Source organism: Hemiscyllium ocellatum, chromosome 16 (genome assembly GCF_020745735.1).
Source record: "Hemiscyllium ocellatum isolate sHemOce1 chromosome 16, sHemOce1.pat.X.cur, whole genome shotgun sequence".
NCBI lineage: Eukaryota > Metazoa > Chordata > Chondrichthyes > Orectolobiformes > Hemiscylliidae > Hemiscyllium > Hemiscyllium ocellatum.
This window is the reverse complement of record NC_083416.1, coordinates 81,019,176-81,036,338: the sequence shown is the minus strand read 5'-3', so window position 1 is coordinate 81,036,338 and position 17,163 is coordinate 81,019,176. Positions and strand designations below refer to the sequence as shown.

At 38.9% G+C, this 17,163-nt stretch overlaps 1 protein-coding gene across 14 annotated transcripts in view; it reads right to left on the bottom strand.

Annotated features, from left to right (window-relative positions):
• Positions 1-290: 290 nt before the first annotated feature.
• The window catches only part of LOC132823510 (protocadherin beta-15-like), a 173,842-nt gene continuing 156,969 nt past the window's right edge, over positions 291-17,163 (bottom strand). For 10 of the 14 annotated variants that reach the window (XM_060837444.1, XM_060837443.1, XM_060837442.1 and 7 more), the window contains exons 4-6: positions 13,832-13,942; positions 7,187-7,286; positions 291-2,272 (exon numbers count right to left, since the gene is read on the bottom strand). In XM_060837444.1, coding sequence (XP_060693427.1) covers positions 2,116-2,272; positions 7,187-7,286; positions 13,832-13,942 — 368 coding nt within the window. In that variant the 3' untranslated portion in view covers positions 291-2,115. The remainder of the gene's footprint in view (positions 2,273-7,186; positions 7,287-13,831; positions 13,943-17,163) is intronic. The other 4 variants (XM_060837451.1, XM_060837452.1, XM_060837450.1 and 1 more) reach the window with 3 other exon arrangements.

Here is a 17,163-nt window from a genome sequence, read left to right as displayed (position 1 = left end):
ATTATCTATCCACTTTGACATAAATAAAAACTGAGGTGTAACAGGATTTGCTAACTTGCTTATCTTCCAATTGACATGACCAGTCAAAGTTGAGATCTACTCCATTGTAGTTGGTCTGGAATTTCTAAATACATTCTAAACAAGATGAAAGTTTGTTGAATTTTATTCTCCACTACCATGTATATTGAGGCAGAAGCATTATTAAGTTCTTAACAAATTTTTATCTTCACCAAAGGATGCCTCAGGGTATTCTTTGCTATGGTTCTATCTGATCTAACCCTCCTATTCGGTTTTGGTCCCTTTTCTCGGTGATAACCTTAGCTCCATTTGTAACTGCATCTTTTTTTTTGGTATTTCATTGCGCTCTACATCCCTCCTCTCTTACTGCTCATTCTTTCCCTCTTAGTAAGCCTTGTCCCATCAAATTTTCTATTTCAGGCAGATGAAATAGCACTCAAATCCATGAGCTTGTGTATGCCCATAGTCACCATTTCTGCCAGCTTAGGATCAAGTGGAACTCCAAAGGAATGGGACAGATAATGTCAAAGTTCTTGGGCAGATGCCATTCCTGGTTAGTACTCCACCTGCTAGCTCTGACTGACAACTCATACAATTCAACAAACTAATGGAGGAAATCATATTGCAAATATTTTTCTTTTCCGCTTGGTTTTTTTTCCTTTTGTTTCTTTTCTGACCTGTTTCACCCCTCCTTAAGCTAAATACGGGGTGTTAAACAGTGAATAAATTACAGAACATGTAATGCAAGCGATAACCCTCAGTGTGGCTAACATGCACAATGAGGAAATGGACGCTTAAAGTATTCCTTAATCTATGTTAAGGCTGTTTATCATATTGGACTGAATAAATGGAGACACAATATAATGAATGGTTGACTGAATTAAAATTGTGGCTGCTAGCATTGTGCAACACCTGTTTACTGAAGGGAATGGATTTTCTTTAAATGTTTTCCTTAACTTTTCCCCATCATGGTGATGAGCGAAGATCAAACTTCCATTTCTCCAGGGAAGGCACAATTTCTCAGTGACTTAAGTTAGAGTATCTCTCTCTTTCTGCTGTTGCTGACAAGTGTAGTCATAGTGTTTTCTAGTGTGAAAAGAGGCCCTTTGGCCCATTTTGTCCATGCCAGTCATCAAACATGCACCTACCCTAGTTCCAGTTCCAGAACTTGGTATGCAGCCTTTGCATGCTATGAAATGGAGAAAGATGGTCCATGCCAATAGTCCGCATTGCATGGTTCAAAGGTTTTGCAGACTCGCTCCTCATTGATTGAAAAACTCAGAAAAATCTGTTTCTTCTATCTGTCTGTGGAGTTCTGGTTACAGGCATCCCAGATGTTGATGGCCTCCAGCACATTCTCTTATCTCTTGCTCTTCAAACAGAGACGACAAAGAAAGGCCATGTGCATGCAATTTCTGCCAAGGGTCTAGCAATCACTATGTCAGAACTGAATTTATAAGCCCACCATGAGAGGACTCATGAAGAGTGGAGGGACTTGTGTCTCATCAGAGCATTGTATACATGTTGGGAGTATTCCTCAGATCATTCCTTTGTCAAGCCAGTGCTTAGGATCATGCCCATTGATAGAAATGTTGTAATACTGGCCTGAAACCAGTTTTAGTTGTTCAATGGTATTTGATGAAGTAACAACATTCCTGCCAAATACCATGTGGCAAAGATATTACAGCTACACAGCCTGGACTCAGTTACCTTAATCTGTGGGTTGTTCGGAGAGAAATGTTCACACCTATAAGCACACAGACTATCTTAAACAAGAAAGCATTTGCAGTTGGTGCAGTTGATCCTTATTTCATTGAGGACTACTGAAGCATTGTGAACTCGCACACTGGAAATCCAATTAAAGAAAACTCCATTCCCCTTCAAACTAATACTTAGTGCAGCAAAGGACCTGCTTTGGTCCAGTGAATTTTTTTGAGTGACATTTACTAATTTATTTTTAAAAAACGTGCTTCAGTCATGCAGCTCCATTTTATAATTCTCACCATTAATATTCAATTCTGTCTTGTTTCTTCTTCACTTTATTTACCACTCTTCTTCTTCTTCCCGAATGTAATGAAGGACTTCCTCCCTTCACGTTCAGTAGTTGACTTCCCGGAGAGAGTGGTGGTCGTCCCGGGAATGTAGACGTTGTGTAGATAGTCGTTGGCCTGATGGTGAACCGGGAATTTGACCGCAAGCCTGGGTGTCCAGCTCTGGTCTCCTGCCACTCGAACTGGAGATGCCTCTATGATCTCTGAAAAGAAGATTTTGAGTAAAACATCAGTTAATACCCAAGTGCGAAACAGTAATGTATGATCGTTTTTGCCTCTTGCATGTTTCTTAGACTGCAGCCCATGTTTCAGTCTTTTATTTTGTTCCTTTTCAGTTTGCTGGTGTTGAGAAGCCTTATGCAGCTTGCGATAAGGAATCCAGTGGGTGCTTGGAAACACATACTTATTCCCTGTCCTTTTATTGATGCAATTTACTTTTCCTTATCATATAAATAAAATTTATAGTAAATTCAGACTCCTTATTTCTGCTATTCTTCCCTTTATTTCAGTATTCTGTGTCAGAACCTTGCATCAGTGACATCAGTGTCGTTGGAAAACTGTCTCAGAATAAGCCTTTCTTAGTACTCCCTAATAACCTGGATCATTCGTACCTCGAACAGACTTGGTCAGCTCTTTATCTTTTCATCTACTATCTTTGAGGTCAGAGATAGCTTTTCCAATGCTGCTGTTCAAATGGTTTACCTTTTAAGCAAGTGCTTTATTATCGTGGTAAAACTGACAAGAAAGACCTTCAGTCATACTGCCATGACTGTGACATAGCCAGCACTGTTCTTTCAACTGGAGTCTGAAAGCACTATCTAAGTCAACAGTTCATAACCCAACATATTCCCGACTCCACTATTCATTTGGCAATGATTTGTCGAAGTTTTCCTTTCTTCCAAAAACAAATGATGAATGTCAGCCTACCAATTTCAACTATAAATAAATTTGTGAAGATAAGCTCAAACAACTAAAAGAAAACTTGGACTTCTTGAAGCCAATCCTACACCATATTCAGCGGGTATATCATGTTCAGGTGAAAACAGGTGCTTCTCTCAACCCTCCCAGTGATGGAGTGAAGTCAAGGTCATGGCAACAAAATTCATGAATCAATTTAAAAACAGCTAGATGCTGTGATGGGGTGAGGGAGGGTGAACCCCTGTGGAAAGATGACAGTAAATCATTTGTGAATGGATGAGGTATCCTTGGCCAAATTGCCCTTGATATTTATTCCAATCTTAAGGATCCTATCAACTGAATGTCAAGGTTGGAGTAAAACACAGGTTTATTTCCAAGCAAACTTTTTATTTCCAAACAAGAAATCATATAAATACCTCAAGGAAGTGTTTATAATTGAGTTGCTTTATCCCCTTGCTCATGAAATTATAAGCATAATATTTCAGATGATGTTTCTGATATTAGACAATTAATGTCTCAGCATTTCTGTCAGAGTGCAGAAATTGCTATGCCAAATATTGATCTATTCAATTTAAAAGAGGATTAGACTAACACACTGCCACTGCAGTAACATGCAAGTGTAAGACATATTTCTCTTTGCAAGTTTGGATTATATGAAAGCTGGGCACAACAGGAACATGTTGCAAAGCAGTGTACTGCTACTAGATATTCATTCACAGCACAGTAATTGCTTATTAATAAGCATACCTTTTCAAATGGAAAACATATACAGAAATAAAGAGGTTTAATATAAAGGTTTTCTGGTTAGTTCTTGTTCACTTGATTTATCATGAAGGGTCAAGATTCTTCATCTGTTGTATGTGGTCTTCAGCAGCATAAAGAAAAAGTGTTTATGAAACATGCACCTGGAATATAAATAGAGATCAGGGAAAGTCCCTTCCCCCTGCACCCTCAAACCTGGCCCCAGTTTGATACCCTTAGTTTAAGCTGATGTCATCTGAGATAGCAATAGAAATACTTGTAACCTCATGCCATGAAAGCTGAAGGATATCAGTGATATTTTCCACACCTGATCACTACCTAGAGGAAATCTAGCCCTATCAGTATACTAGCAATTGGCAGCAAAGTTATGGAAGGTGTCATTAACAGTGCTATCAAACAGCACCTGTTCAGCAATAACCTGCTCACTGATGCTCAGTTTGGGTTCTGCCAGGGCCATTCAGTTCCTGACTTCATTTCAGCTTTGTTTCAAGCATGGACAAAAGAGCTTAACTCCAGATGTGTGGTGAGAGTACCAGTCCTTGACAAGATGATCACATTTGATGAAGTGTAGCACTGAGGAGCCCTAGCAAAACTGGAATCACTGGGAATTATGGGTAAATTCTGCACTGCTCAGGCTCATACTTCACACATAAGAAGATGGTTGTGTTTGTCAGAGGTTGGTTATCTCATCTCCAGGACATCTCTGCAGGTGTTCCTCAGGATAGTGTCCTCAGCCCAACCAACTTCAGCTGCTTCATCAATGACCTTTCCCTCCATTATAAAGACAGAAGTGAAGATATTCGCTGATGATTGCACAATGTTCAGCATCATTCTGGATTCCACAGATACTCATATGTAATGAGATCGAGACAACACTCAGTCTTGGGCTGAAAACCAGCTAGTCACATTTGTGCCTCACAAATGCCATGCAATGACCATCTCCCGTAAAAGGCAGCCTAACCATTGGCAATCGGTTCAATGGCACTGCCTTCACTGAATTTCCCCATTATCAACATCCTGGGGTTAACATTGACAAGAAACATCAGTGGATCAGCCATATAAATATAGTGGCTACCAGAGCACATCAGAGGCTAAGAATTTGGAGCAAGCAATTCACCTCCTGACTGCTGAAAGTGTATCCACCATCTACAAGGCACAAGTTTAGAGTATGATGGAATGCTCCCCATTTCTCTGAATGAGTGCAGACCCAACACACTCTATAAACATGACACCATCTAGAACAAAGGAATCTGCTTGATTGACACCACATTCACAAACATCTACTCTCTCCACCACTGATAGTAGTAGCAGTGTGTACTATCCACAAGATGAATTGTAGAGTTATATCAAGAGTTCTTAGCAGCTCTGAACCCACAAATATTTCCATATAGAAGGACAAAAGCCACAGGTATCTGTGAACACCATCCCCTGCAAGTTCCTCACCAAGCCACTCATCATCCTGACTTGGAAATATATCACAGAGCCTTCAGCGTTGCTGGGTTAAAATCCTGAATCTCATACCCTAACTGAATTGTGGATTGCCTCCATCACATGGTCTGCAAAGCCCAGTTTAAAAGAAAACAGAACATCGAAATGAATGTACTGGTTTTACTGCAGCTCTGTTCTGAGGAATGCAAGAAAAGTCGAATCAGTACGTGCCATTCACAAGTTTTGCTGGTTTTTCCTTTTGGGTGTTTCAAGAAGGTGTTTCAAGAACACCATACCTTCTCAAGGGTAAGTAGGGATAAGCAATAAGTCCAGCAATGCTCAAATTCCATGAATGACAAAGAAGCAAACTGAAGGACCATATAGAGTCAGAGAGTTACAGAACTGTACAGCACGGAAACTGGCTCTTTGGTCCAACTCCTCCATTCTGACTGGATGTCCTAAATTAATTAGTGCCATTTGCCAGCATTTGACCCATATCTCTCTAATACCTTTCTATTCATATACCCATCCAGATGCATTTAAATTTTGTAATTGTACCAACCTCCACCACTTTCTCTGTCAGCTCATTTCTGACACCACCATCCTCTGCATGAAAATGTTGTCTCTTAGGTGCCTCTTAAATCTTTCCGCTCTCACCTTTAACCTATTGCCCTTTAGTTTTGGTCTGCTACCCTGAGGAATAGACCTTGGTTATTTACACTATCCATGCCTCTCATTATTTTATAAACCTCTATAAGGTCACCCTCAGCCTCCGATGCTCTATGGAAAATAGCCCTAACCTATTCAGCTAATCCTTAGAGTTCAAACTTTCCAACATTGGCAACATCCTTGTTAATACTCTCTGAACCCTTTCAAATTCCACAGCTTCCTTCCTATAACAGGGAGACCGGGATTGAAATTATGCTTTACTTCAACTCCTACCTTTTTTTACTTCTGAATAAGGTGCCTTCTCCATGGATCTTTTGTGGTTCATGTTTTTTTAGGGAGAGCTTCCATTCTGTAATATTCCTTTTGCTTAACCAATATCTTAACAGTGCTTAGGTGAAAACATGAGGAATTTTAATGATTATTTAAAGCTGTGGAATATAATGCTGGATATATGAAGCATAAACCAATTTCGCAGAAGATGTGAAACTACATTCTGCTTTATGCTTCTGTTTCAATTCAGTTGTCTCTTCAAGTTTCTTCTGTCTTCATCTTCCTCTCCACAAGGCACTGACTCATGCTCCCTCAGTGTTGGCTGCCCATCAATAAGTCCTTTTAATTGTCATTTGTGGTTCATGGGAGTGATCCTGACTCTTTCCTTACTAGGCATCACAAAAGGGATAATTCATCTACTGTGCACATGGAAGAACATGCGCAGGCAAATTATCAGGAGTAGGAACACTACTTAACTTCCACGTGTGCGTTGTATTGTCATTGAAGCCTTACGTTTCTACTGCCATCTCAGGGGACTCAGTATAGACAACTGACTGGGTCTGGGACATTCTTGTCTGTGTCAATCGCACATTGGATAATCATATTTCTCAACTTAGCCATTGGGGATTAGTTCCATTCTGGCATAAGGCTATTTTAGCTGGCTTGTAACCTCAATAAAGTCCTACAATTTAGCAAATAATCTCAAAAAACAACAAATAAATATTTAACACAGGTATCTATTGAAAAAATAGCTTTCATGTAATGGCAGCTTCCCAAACATTTAGGATTGAAAAGTTGTAGAGTTCCATTGCTTTTATATAAAAGGTGATTAACAAAACTCAATGGCATCAAAATTATGTCATATTAATAAAATTATATTGACATATTAGAAGTTTTTACCTATTTATTACAAATGCCTCCTGAAAAGACAGCAGAGCAAATTTAGCAGTAACATGTCAACATATGCTCAGAATAATTTTACAGCCATTGTGCAGAAGGGGTTAGTGCTATAATTTTGTGCTCAAGGCACAGTTTGAAGCGCATATCAGGAATTCAAGTGTAGTTGTTACCGTGTCTGATTTGCAGCCCATCGACCATGCAGGCTGCCAACAATGGGTGCAATGAACTCCACGCTTGAATTACTGATACATGCTCCACTCGTATGTAGCTCTGTAAAGAAGACAACAGAAGATATGTACAAGTTAAAGCTTCAGATATAATGAAAATCTGCATCTGGGTACATTCAACAATTAAGGTATTACAACTGTCACAGCAAAAACAGTAATGGCAAAAGTTCCTTAAACTTGACATTTTAACTCAAATATTGTCCCAAGAAAGTTCACAGATATAAGTAGATAAGAGACTGAATATCCAGGCTCTGTGGGGGAAATAATAAATTACCTAAAGCTTCATTGTAGAGGACATTCAAAACTTATTTTCAGGACAAAGACAGCGATGTATCATAAAGGAATTTTGCTGTGGTTGCCATGAGGTGGAGAATGGCAAATGTATCTGAAGTCTTTACTGCCAACAATGGACAAATCGTGATGGGATGGTCATATGAGGCCAGAGGCAAAGAATTAGAGGAGGAGACAAGGAATGAAGATATTAAGTCGGACAAGGTGGTGGCTATAGATTAGAACTGGTATACAAAAACAACAAAACCAACTATAAAGCACCTTGAAGAAAGAACATCTCAAAGTTCTTCCCAAATCGGCATAAGGCCAATGGAAGGCAAGCTTAAATATTTCAATGGCAAAGAACAGTGGTAGACATAAGGGCAAGGAAATTGTGATGTTGGAAGTAACCGTCTGTGGTCAGTGAAGGTAGGAGGAGAAGATGATGGCATTGATTTCATGACAAGACACTGGAATATCTGTCAGTGATGGGAGCTGGTGGTGCTAAAGAATTGAGTTCAGCATTCCTAATAGAGGAATTTGTAGCTCATCCAAGACTGAATATTGACAAAGAATCACAATACTTTTTCATACATATTTGGTTAACAAAACTTGATAATTTTTTTTGAGTGTAGATCTCTGAACACTAATATATGCAGCAACTTATTTGAAAACTTTTGCTGTCATATTGTTTCATCTTTCCAGTTTGTGCTCTTCTCCCCTGAAGAAGGAAATGTAAGAATTTGTCTGCTTGGATGCAATTACAGTTATATATGAACTTGTAATGGGTAATTCTAATAAAATCCAAACTACTCTGAGGTAATTCTTTCTGTTCTTTTATGTATGGTTAACCTGTGTTAAAAGGAATTGAACAGATTTAGTATTAGTAGAAGAATAACAGCTGTCAGATTATTTACCCCATTCTATTATAATGTGATATGACTTCACCCCACATATAGTGAAAAGATTAATTCTTCACAAATATATGCATAACATTGCTTTACAACTGAAAGAAGTTGGACCCCCATAAATCTGGAAGGGATGCCAAAAAAAAAGTAATGAATTATATAAAGCAAATTACATTTTTAAAAATTCCTTTCACAAAATAAAGACAAATGCATGAACCTTTCATATCTCAGGTCCACTGGAGTTGGTGACATTTTATTAAAAGCTGCCACTTTCAGGTACTCAAATAATAAATGACAACAGCTTAAAATACTTCAGAGGAATTGCTTTAACACACTGATCAACATCACAAGCTGTAAAGTTAAAAAATGAATCCATCCATTGAAGTGACATTACCTACGTCATCTATCACAAGCAGCTGAAGTCTTGAATGATGCCATAGGAAAGAAAAATTTTGCAAATGTAGGAATGGTTCAGAGAGCAGGATGCAGGTGTCTGCAGCTACCATAAACTGATTTAAGAATAGTCAATGTGTAAATCTATGCTATCTCATTGAGACACTGAATGTGAAAATGTACAAAGGAATTCAACACAACAAGCCAATCATTTACCCTTTAGTGCTACATACATGTCTAAATAGCTTTAGAAACCATTTTTGAGCCTAGGCATTTGCCAGAATGAGGATATGTACACATCATAGTTTTGCCCAATGGGTCATTGGAGAAATATGATACCAAATGTGCATTGAAACACACAGAGCAGAAGGTCCGTGGGTTCTGCTGAATCAGCTGATTACAACCAGAGGTGCAGTTGAGGTTCTACATTCACCTCATCATTCCTATGCGAGGTAAGGAAAAAGAAAGAACATCCAGTTATAAATATCTTATCACATTCCTCACAAGCATTGCAAAGCAAACACTGACTCACAATCACTTTTATCATGTAGGCAAATGGGGCAGCCACAGCAATGTCCCACAGACAGCAATGAGATGAATGATCAGGTAATTTATATTTTGGTGTAGCAGTACCTGATGGAGCAATATTTGGCTGAAACACTTGGAGAACTCTCTGCCTTTCTTCCAATAGCATCACATAAGCTCGTCTAGCTAGATCTGGCTCCAGATTAATAATTATAATGTTTCAAACAATATAGCACTAACATGATTTAAAATCTTTTGACTCAAAGATGAGAGTAATACCAAATGAGCTAAACTAACATATGCTATGAAGTTAGTGAGCATGAGAAGAGATCCCTCTCCTGATCACTATCGTCCAGCATTTTTGGAAAATGCAGCATCTGTCTAGACACTTGTTAGCACCATCAAGCTACCCTTAGCATATTCACTGAATTGTAGCTATTAACCTTTCACTGACTCAGATCAATTAGCACATCAATTTGGTTCTGAACTTCTTCCTTTCTTGGAAAGTTGTCAAATCTCTATGTGTCAAGGGAACAGATAACATTCTTTTCCATTCTTTCTGTGTTTTACTTTGTGAGTTTTAGCCACTCCTACATGAGGGGCTTTTGCACAATGACCTCACATCTGTGTTCAGGAAGCATGTCCACTCTCAGAAACATATGAGCAGTAGGTCACTCGTCAGCAACAAGATCCTGTTCTGCAACTCAGTGAGCTCATGATTGATCTGTAACTTAACCCCAACTGCATATGTTAGTTCCATGGTCTTTTATATTCTTGTCTTGCATAAACTCTAGCAATATCACATTTAAAATCTTTTTACCACCTTCCCACATGAAAAGCAATCTTCCCTTCTGACTAACGGACTTGCAATAATTTTCTAAGATTTTTGTTTTGGGGAAAATGTTTTTATTTCATTAATTTCAATATTCTATTATCAACAATAATGATTTCAATCGAAAAAGGCTCAAATTTTGGTTCAGTGAAAGAAGATTGTTCACAAATAAACGCCTATGATGCTGGAACCACCTATCCCCTCCCCAAAAATATATTGGCAGCATTCAACAAGTGAGCCAGCATCTGAGAAGATGGGTGATTAATGTTAATTTTCAGATGAAAGGCCTTTTGACCTATGATGCCTTGTTGTTTCTGGACTTTGTTTTGCTAATTATCATTATCATTTGTTGTATAACATAAAAAGGGTTGTGCTTTGCACTGTACCAATACTCAATGAGTTAAGTTAACTTGGCATTAACTGCGTTTTTGCTAGTGATGTCCTTTTCAAAATGTGAATGTAGAGCTAATTGACTGTTTATTTATTATCCTACTATTGTAATCCTGTGGGAAATTCAGTTCACTGAATATAGGAATGGGGCCTGCCAAAGCTATTTTCAAACACCCTGAACAGTTGCCAGAGATGAAGTAACAATTTGTCGAAAGCAGTTGCAAATTTGCGCCAAGAAATGAAAAGACAAAAGTATCAACTTTTCTTATCCCCCAGTCCATTGATTGTTGGAACATTTAGTACTCCTTCTCCCAAATATCCCATTTCAGATTTTGTCTTTCTGCTTGTGTCCTGCTTTTGGAACCAAAACTCTTCACACCATTCCCTTTCTCTGATCCATTACACTTCTCAGCCATGAGACAAATTTTCCCTCAACTTCTCTTTCCTCTGCAGGTTTCAAAAATCTGAATATTGAAGTGACTAAAGTCTTTCCAACTTGTCATTTTTCATACTTGGCTTAGCCTAGTTCCTGGAGCAAAAACTATAGTATAATTGATGTTTGAGTCCAATATACATTTACCCTCTTTGTATGTGCTGCTGATTTATTTAGTGGTTAAGTAAGGAGCATTTGATCAATTTGTATGGCTTTTAGGCTTATTACTGCATGCATGAATAGCCATTACAATTCTCTGAAACCCCACTCCCTCCCCCACCCCCCACATTATCATTCCTAATCTTGATTGCAAAATAGAGTTTCTTTGGTCACCTTGGTATCCATTTAGCATTCAATACTCTATTTACATTTTCACCTCTACAAGTCTGAAAATCTTGCTTGGCAAATCTGTGAATCAGTCTAAATTGTGTTCTGACCCAGTATAATCCTATGGTTCTCCGCCTATTTAATTAGTTTCATTCAATGTTCATCACCTCATTCTATGGAATAATCTATACCTGTATATCCTTAAACTCAACAACTCAGCTTTTGTCTCAGTAAAATCATAAAATGATTGACTGGATCACAGTGCCTCCAGGTATAGCTTTTACCTTCATGCTGGCTAATTAGTAAGTTTTGAAGATGTAGAGTCATAGAGTCAGAGATGTACAGAATGGAAACAGACTCTTCAGTCCAACCCCTCCATGCCGACCAGATATCCCAACCCAATCTAGTCCCACCTGCCAGCACCCGGCCCATATCCCTCCAAACCCTTCCTATTTATATACCCATCCAGATGCCTTTTAAATGTTGCAATTTTACCAGCCTCCACCATTTCCTCTGGCAGCTCATTCCATACACGTACGACACTCTGTGTGAAAAAGTTGCCCTTTAGGTCTCTTTTGTATCTTTCCCCTCTCACTCTAAACCTATGCCCTCTAGTTCTGGACTCTCTGACCCCAGGGAAGAGACTTTGTCTATTTATCCTATTCATGCCCCTCATGATTTTGTAAACCTCTACAAGGTCACTCCTCAACCTCCAACACTCCAGGGAAAACAGCTCCAGCCTGTTTAGCCTCTTCCTATAGTTCAAATCCTTCAACCCTGGCAACATCCTTGTCAATTTTTTCTGAACCCTTTCAAGTTTCACAACATCTTTCCAATAGGAAGGAGACCAGAAATAGCCTAACCAATGTCCTGTACAGCTGCAACATGACCTCCCAACTCCTGTACTCAATACTCTGACCTGTAATATGATGTTTAATAAGCGTGAAATTGTTTGTCAGATTGGTGATTAAAAATTCACTTTGTGTGATTAATGAATGTGCTTAAACTGCATAAATTGAGGAATTCAGGACATGAGCATTATTGTAATATACACAACCTTATAATACATAAGTCTATAAGCTAGAGACTAAATACTTGGAAATTGCTACCAGAATCAATGAGCCTGCTGGAATATAAGTGTGTGCAGATCTAGTGTCTATTTCTTAAAAACTTTCTATCAGCAAGAACTTAATGTGATAAATCCAAAATGCTACCAGCCAGTTAGTATTCTTGCAAGTTTGAAAAGGATGAACAAACACGTATTACTTTATTCATACTAATAATAGAACAAGAATAATTTAGTCTTCCCATTTGACTAAAGGTGCCAATATATTGGTATATCTTTTTGAACCTTTCGAAAATAGTCACATTGGGGAAAGCTGATAATTAAAAATTATGGAAGATGTTAATTCATTACTGGATGATAGTCCACTGCTGCCATTGATCGTTCCCTTACTTACTGTTCAGTTTCCAACTCTGAAACTTACTGTGTGGTCAGCTTCTAAACCCCGTGTGCATGAACTCTTAGTTTTGAACTGCATCCTTGACAAATATAAAACTTCAGCTATTTCCCCATAGATTCACTTCAATGGTTCATAGGTGGAGACTTCTGTTAATTCTAGCAGAGACCCTTCATTGGCAAGGGCTACAGAAAATCACCAAGGGACTAGAGAATGAGCTCCTCATGTAAGACATAACTTCATACTGATGCTATCGTGATAAAATTATGAAGAAGTCTGTAGCTTCGATTGTATTGAAGCAGGACAGTGAGATAATGGAAAGACAGAGCACAAAGACACAAAGAGAAGAAAAATACCACATGGTTACAAGTGAAAAGTAAGGAAAATCCTCAAAAGACCAGGACACCGTCTACAGTAAAGCCAGAACACAGAAAGCACAAAAGACACAGGTTCAGTCCCCAGTTTGTGTTGAGTAAGCTGACCTCATCTGGGGAGTTGTAGAGAAACTATGATTGTTCTCAGTGGAGGAGTAAGAGAGAGAACAAATCATTCAGGCTTACAATTCCTCTTTGCATTCTGGTCATTTTCATTGGATAGTATATAAGCATGAGACCAGACATGGACAATATTCAATAGACATGGGTACCCAATAATGGCAAATAGCCTACTGACTCTCATTAACTGAAACTCAAAAATGAAGACTAGTCAATTGGATGAGGCTAGGGTTGGCCTCTTTCAGGAGGACTGAGAGAAATAAAAGAACTTGGCAAGATATAAAACTGAGAAATGTTTGTGCAGCAGCGGCCATACAAAGCTTTGAAGTCAGCAAGAGCAGCCTGGAACATTGAACACATTGACAGTTAAAGTCGTGGCAGCAAGAGCAACAACTGCACACCTAATGAAAAAGTCTGGAAGATCAAGAGCAACAGCCAGCATTAGTAATCATCAGTAACAACTTTCAAGAACCACCAAGTAAGGTAACAACTTTGAAAACAAAGCAGAGGGAAGCCATGTTGATGAGCTTCACCATGCCTCAGCTGAGGAGCTCACCTCGGGGGATGAGATACTGACTTCGCAAGGTTCCTGGGACGTGAGGGCCTAGCGTCATCTGCAACTGCATTCGCGGAGCTGTCCGTGGTAGTGTCCACCCGTCTCTACCGGCTGATGGAGTGTACATGGAGGCGGGAAACGTGGGGAGAAATATAAACAAATCAGGGAAATAAATGCAAAAAATAAGTAACTCGTGAAGTTATGCAGAAATTATAGCACCTGCTGTGGAAAGGGATCATGGCAATTAAATAAAAGGTAACCTTGAATGAGCACAGCAAATTTAAAGGGGGTAAAAGTGCACTCTAACAGAAGAAAAAAGTGAAAGGTTTTCAGTAATAAAGTGAGCAAAATGTATGTGATAATAAATGACCCACTCGGTGGATGTTTTGCCTTCTAAAGAAAGTTGAATTAGCCTACCTCAGTCAGGTGTGTTTGATCAATCCTTGACCATATACTGGATACACACCTAAACAAGGTGTAGAACACTGCAAATTGTTGAAAGAAGGCAGACCATGTTCACCCCACCTCATTGAACTGCTTCTCTGGTCAACTGATCACAGAATCTAATTAATGATCATTGTAGAAATACAGTGGTGAATCATAGAGTAGACAGGGACTAACGGTTTTCACTAATAGGATGATCAGTAACCAGAGGATACAAATGAAGATAACTGATGAAAATCCAAAGGGAAAACAAACAGAATTCTTTGTGTAGATACTCGTTATGGTCTGCCATATACATCCTGAAAGATTGGTGGAGGCAGGTTCAATAACCTTCAGAAGGGAATCGGATTGATACTTATTTACAGCAATGTGTAGGGTTAGGGAAAGATCAGGAGATTAACCAGACCTCCTTTTCAAGGACCAAGCACAGACATTATGAGCTGAATGATTTCCTTCTGTGATGAATCATTTTTTGATTCCATGGTGCCATACACATCACAAAGTCATTTTGGATGAAAATGGTTCTTTGGTTTATTTGATCCTGACATTGAAAAACACTCCAACCATAATCTTCACAACTACCCATAACTAGCCAAATTACAAATGAGTCCATCATGGCCTTACAATCTATTTAAACAGCTAACTGTGTTTGTTTAAAGTTTAAATTCCTGGCATTGCCCAAGCCAACCATGAACCTCTCAGCCGAAAATGTGTTGCTGGAAAAACGCAGCAGGTCAGGCAACTCCAAGGAGCAGGAGAATCGACGTTTTGGGCACGAGCCCTTCCCCAGGATGAACCTCTCTTACACTTGTCCAGCTCTCCTGGCATATTTTAACACAATGATCTTGGATTAATTTGTCACATATTATACGTACATATGTATTACTATAGGAGACACTGTTCTATAGGATATGTTTTAAAATGGTTTCAGCTACTTACATTGATATAACATCCCAAAGTGCAATGCCAATCTAAGATGAAACAAATAGATTTGCCCATTTATAAAAGACACCTTGCAGACTAGCCAGGTTTTGTCCGTGGGGCTTGAAGCTACTCATAAAAGACATGTTATTCTAATTATATAGCAGCAACAGAAGGAAGAGGAATGCTGCTCCTGGAACTCACAAAAACTACTCTGTCTGAGGTTTCTTTGTTATGGGATTGTTTGCACCACCTGACTGGTCAGCTGACTCCCACAGCCACCTTCCTGGTTTTACAGTTCACTGGTAGTTCTGATGTGCTTTTACCTGTCCACCAAAATGGTGGTTGCTTTAGGCAGAAGACAAATTTCAAACCCAATAAATACCATACTATGGTATTGGTAACATGAGTAGCCCAGTGCATTCAGTCATTGTCAACTCAATATCTTATGATTTGATTTTAAGATACATTCACATGCAGAGATCTTGTTTGAAGAGAGGCCATGCAAGTTAGACAACCCCATAATTCAAAGCTGGCCATTCACGCCTACAAACAGCAAGAGACACTGTAAAACAAGTAAGTACAGAATAAGGCACTGGTTTCTTTTTGCTTCAGTTGTTTTTCAAGACATTTATTAGTCCTGCAAAACAAAAAGTTTTTTTTATTAGCTGCAAATAGACATTTACACTGACGTCAGACAAAGCATGCTGTTAGAGACATGGCATCAACACTCTGCCTATGATTATTATTTATTGCAAGTCCTTGCTGAATTAAATCTATTTTAGTTAAATTCATTCATGAAATATTGCAGTTGTATGATGTCTTTGTTAGTTTCTCAATGAAAGGAAGTCAGCTGTGTGTTGATCTAAAAATACAGTGTGATACTATTTTGGATGCAGAATGCTTTAGAGTTAGGTTTGTGCCAGCAAGCAGTTGAGAAATCAATCATATCATATTGACCCAAGACCTCTTATAAAGTGTTTGGCACCCACTCACCAACTACCGCCCCCACCTGCACTCCCAAATCTTTTCCCAAACATGCAAAGTCATATTGGAACTCAATAATACAAGTGATGGACTATGTCCAAAATGGCCATTACTTATCTATGAACTTAATCAGTGATGTCTGCCAAGCCACCTATCTTTACAGGGCATAAAGTTCAACTCTGGTTCCTATCCTTCTCATTAGCATTTGCATGCATTTCTTCAGCTGGGGTCACCAGCAGCTGCTAGACATGATTTATTTCACTTATTCCTTCTCCGATTGATTGGTGCAAACAATGGACCGACGCCTACTAACTCTGACTGTGCTCCCATAGAGCCTTGCATTGATCTGGTACTTCGTCTTTTAATATCACTAAGCTGTAGACTGACTTTGCCAAGTGAACCATCAGGAAGTGCCAAAGAATAGTATGGATGTGTTGGCAAATTGCTTGTAAAACATGCACAGCGTAATTCTCTAACTATAAAACTTAAAATAGGAATTCATTAGTAATGTGGCTATAATGGATATACAATCATGGAACTTGCATTTATGTCAGCCCTTCACGGTTTTGGGATGTCCTAAATTAATTTATGATGTGCTGTTAAAGTGCAGTCAATGTTCTAGATATTTTCTTGATATTATTGCACACCTCCGAAGGAGGTGAAACTTGAATCGGGACCTGCTGGGGCACACAGTTGACCAACCAATTTGCACATAGCAAGGTCACAGAACCAATAATGTGACAACCTTAGTGATGTCCAATGAAGAATATATATACTTGTAATATGGACCAAGTGCTGGCAAATGGGACCAGATTAGGTTGGGATATCTGGTCAGCATGAACGAGTTGGACTGAAGGGTCTGTTTGCATGCTATACATCTCTATGCCTCTAAGTGCTTGGTTTGTGTTTGATTTACTGATTTCTACCACTTCATCCATGTCTTCAGCTAACATTAACTAATAGCAACTTGACTTGGAGAT